The sequence below is a fragment of the Bos grunniens genome, chromosome 3 (assembly GCF_055505025.1).
Source record: "Bos grunniens cultivar Pamir isolate PY7600 chromosome 3, Bosgru_T2T1.0, whole genome shotgun sequence".
NCBI classification, from domain to species: Eukaryota; Metazoa; Chordata; class Mammalia; order Artiodactyla; family Bovidae; genus Bos; species Bos grunniens.
Genome location: NC_141167.1, coordinates 104,590,739 through 104,594,473, shown reverse-complemented (window position 1 = coordinate 104,594,473; position 3,735 = coordinate 104,590,739). Strand labels below are relative to the sequence as shown.

Sequence of the window (3,735 nt, the reverse complement as noted above, 5' to 3'; positions counted from 1 at the left end):
GGGGCCTGCTGGAATGCTTTGTCCTGGCCTCCATCTCTGGGACCCCGAATGTTGGCTACATTTGTTAGGGAGCAGGGACAGAGGTGGACAAGAGGCCCTGCCGAGAAGAATGCTCGCTGATGCTGGAGGCCATGAGAGGGCGCACTGCTAGCACCTTCTTGGTCCATCCACCTGGTGGAAATTCCAGAAAATATTCACAAGGAGTAGCAGTTTTGACAACATAGGCGCCCCCATAAAGAAAGGAAATAAGCCAGAATCTGGGGGGACAACACTTTATTGTTTCCTGGGTTGTCCGGAGGCCTCTGGGCTCACTGATTTCCCCCAGAACAGAGCTGTGCTCCGTGGCTGTGGTTGTGGTAGTCTGTGGCTATGTCCGCCAGCAAGGACAGGAACTCAGAAAAGTCAATCTTCTTGTCCTTATTCTTGTCCTTTTTCTCAAAGATATCGGACAAGTATTGTCTGCCCCTTTTCTCCTGTGGGCAAAAGACATCAAAACAGGCAAATTCAGCTCCACAAAAGCGATGAGTTGGGAGAAGAGGAAGAAGTAGAGACAGAGAAATGAGGACCCAACGCAGCACAGAGGTGTCTGGTATGGCATTGAGGAGGGGAGGTGTGGGATGAGGTGGGGACACTGACGTTGCCCAGCAGTTCAGTGGAGAGTCCTTCCCCAAATGTGAACTTGGATGAAAGCCTGACATGGTGAGCAGGCTGTGCCCAGAGCTGTCCTGATCAGTGTGCTGGTGGGGGGAGTCTCCAGCCCCAGACCACCCCCCACTTCCCCCAACTCCCTGCAGGTGACCACCTACCTAAGTTCTGCTCAGGGACTCAAAATAAGCCCTACCCTTGTCTGCCTCGTGCCAACCCCTTCTTCTTTTGACCTATGAGGTCTTACTTGCTCTGAGTTCCCTCTTCTTGCTTTCCCCAGTAACCTCTTCTTTTTGTAGTCAGTTCAGTTCATCGAATTGTCCAGTTAAATCAGGTCGGTGGATGAGTTCTTTGTTGTATAAAATGGTCGTAAGTTCTGCCAATGATGGAATGTCTGTCACCTTCCCTCTGATCTCAAGAACCCTGAGGGGAGCCTCTAGAGCCTCTCAAGATCTGAGCAGAAGAGTTTGAGTCTCATACAGAAGCTGGGACAGGTGAGAGGGGACCCGTCACTGCCCTCCAGCTGTAGCGCTTTTTGACAACTTATCATCAAGTACTTATATGCACACATTGTTCTACTTTGCCACATACATCATCTCTTTACACCCTGTTATAGGTCAGGATAGGAAGTTCCATGATGCCCTTTTGCAGATGAGAAAGTGAGGATCAGAGAATAGAGGGACTTGTCCAAAGTCACCCAGGAAAGGGTCCTCAGTCATGCCAGGACCCAGTCACCATGGGGGACCTGAACCCCACTCACACAGGCACTGAGGAAGTTGGGGAAGTTCTCCTTCATCAGCCGCAGCAGGTCCTCCTTCTTGATGGTGTCATCGGATCCCGAGTATTTGTGAAACAGGTTGATCAAGTCTGTAATGGCCTGCTCAAGCTGAAAGCCGCTCATCTTGGCTTCAAAAGAGCTGCCAGAGAGGAGTCAGTGACCTTTTGTGTCCTTCCCCCAGGGGAGGGTCCCCAAGTTAGGACACCTGGATGGGGACTGAGCAGCCAGCAAAAGCATGGCTCATTTGGAGCACAAGAAACTGCTTCTCTGCGTGGTGGAAGGAGTAGCTGAGCAGCAGGAGGGCGTGACCAAGCTTGGGGCTGGGTCCCCACAGCTCAGGGTGTGAGTAGGTGAAGGAGATTGGCAGACTCCACTCTGGGGAGGACCACAGCGTGTGGAAGCAGAGACGGGGGGTCAGCCCCAGTGAGAAGACTGAACCTGAGGTGGGACCTGGAAACCAGAGCCTTTGGATGACCCCACACCCCAAACAGCAGCAAATCCATCTTCTCTAGGTTCAGCATCAGGGTCAGAGTCACGGGGGCAGGACAGTGTCACCTCTGATCTGGTCTGAGCCTCCTGGGCTGCTTCAGGAAGATCCCCTAGAAATCCACCTGGACCATAAAGTAAGCTTTACAATAAGTGGACAGAAATGCAGTCCTGTCCTGAGCCCTGGTGGGGGCCTTCCTGGACCACCCCTGAGAGAGAAAGAGGGACTGGGGATCAGAATCAGCCTGGGGTTGGGAGTGAACAGAAATAGCTGCCCCAGCTCCAGGCTGTTGGGTGGAAGGTTGGAGATGGGGGTCCTTCCGATTTTCTGTTACTGGGCACTATGTGCATCTCCAAGGTTTGACCTCATTAAAATAAAGAGAACATCTGACTTTCCTAAGCAGGTTCTTCCCCCAGCAGTCAGAGGTCTAGGCTGCCCTGGACCCCAGTCAGAGAAACTGGACAGAGCAGCCCTCCCATGCCACTTTCCTAAGCAGCCAGGACATGACCCTGCATCACTCATGTCAACATCAAAGACAAACCCCCCTGCCTTCTGATGTAGGAGAAAGAGCCCACTGTTCTGTCAGTAAGAGGACCCACCCAAGGCTTCTGTCAACGTGGCCAAGACCAGAGCCGAGCCCTGCGTGCAGATGGTCCCTGAGCATTTTCCTGCTGGGAGGAGGTGGGGAGCTCTGGTTGATCAGTCTCTTACCCAGGTCAGGGCAGGATGTCTCACCAGAGTAATGGTGAGTGGGGGTCCCAAGCCTGGGGTTAAGGCTTTGGCTGGGACTCCCACTCTCCTCAAGGGTGAGGTCGGTGGGTTTTTTGACCTGGTAATCAGGTGAGTCCAGAGAAGGAAGAAAGCAAGAGGAGGGGGAGTGTTCTCAGCTCCCACTGGGCACGTGTCCACAAGAGCATCACCAAGGAGCCAGTGGAGGAGCAGGGAGTATTGGTCATCTTGCCACACAGATGGGACCTCAGCATGTTGGCAGCAGAGTCAGGACTGGACCACAGGCTCCTGCATCCCCTCCCAGAGCTGCTTCCTGGCTCCTCCTAGAAAAGGTAGATAGGCCGGAGCAGACTTACCTGATCAGAGGAGACGTCACCAAGGAGAAGGACGAGTGAGATGCTCACTGGACAGAGACTGGTCCCTTTATAAGGCTTAGCCGGGAGCTTCCCGGGGCTGGGAGCCCTGCGGCTGTGTTCGCTCTCTGCTTCCTGGAGCATTGCCCCACTCAGGTGGGTGGGCCACACCCAGGGGGGTGTGCTCAGCCTTTCCCGGCAGAAGCCCAGGACACACTGCACCTCCCAGGATCTTTCCCTAGAGGCTTCTCTGTCCCCTGTTTGATCTGGGGCTGGGCAACCGGTGGGATGTATTGCAACAGGACTGGGAACAGAGTAGAGAAAACTGGGTTTCTGGACCTAAAGTGGATGGAATTTTGGACTCTGAAGGCTGCATGGTCTCCATTTTTATTTATTCAGTCCTCCTACAAACTCGGTCTCAGAACAATAACCCCACCGCCACTTACTGAGAACTGAAGGTACTCCAGGGCTCAGCATACCTACCCGCTCTTGCTCTCTCTTTAGTCCTTCACCAACTAGGCTCTAGATCTGTTGTCTCCATGTAAGAGTGGAAAATACGTGCATCAGGGCTTTAAATAAACTAAGACTACACCGCTAGTAGACAGCAGTCAGGATCAGATCCCAGAAAATCTGGTCCAATTCTTAGTCTTAATGCTTTAAGTAGACTTGTTGTGTCACCTCAGGCCCTGCCTTCTGGTACTCACAGTCACACCACCTCACTGCCATCTTCACACCTAGTCCTT

At 53.0% G+C, this 3,735-nt stretch overlaps 1 protein-coding gene across 1 annotated transcript; it reads right to left on the bottom strand.

Annotated features, from left to right (window-relative positions):
- Positions 1–256: 256 nt before the first annotated feature.
- Positions 257–3,123, bottom strand: LOC147376556 (protein S100-A7-like). The gene is made up of 3 exons (XM_086394098.1): positions 2,996–3,123; positions 1,406–1,562; positions 257–473 (listed from the first exon to the last, which is right to left on the bottom strand). The coding sequence occupies exons 2-3, from the start codon at positions 1,544–1,546 to the stop codon at positions 309–311; spliced, it is 306 nt and encodes a 101-aa protein (XP_086250224.1). The 5' UTR covers positions 1,547–1,562; positions 2,996–3,123; the 3' UTR covers positions 257–308.
- Between the last annotated feature and the right edge of the window lie 612 nt (positions 3,124–3,735).

Excerpts from the sequence above, each read along its gene's own strand:
- LOC147376556 (XM_086394098.1), bottom strand. The coding sequence starts at position 1,546 with ATGAGCGGCTTTCAGCTTGAGCAGGCCATTACAGACTTGATCAACCTG. Across the intron at positions 474-1,405 it reads CCAACTTCCTCAGTGCCTGT|GAGAAAAGGGGCAGACAATA; the intron begins GTGAGTGGGGTT and ends TTTTGCCCACAG.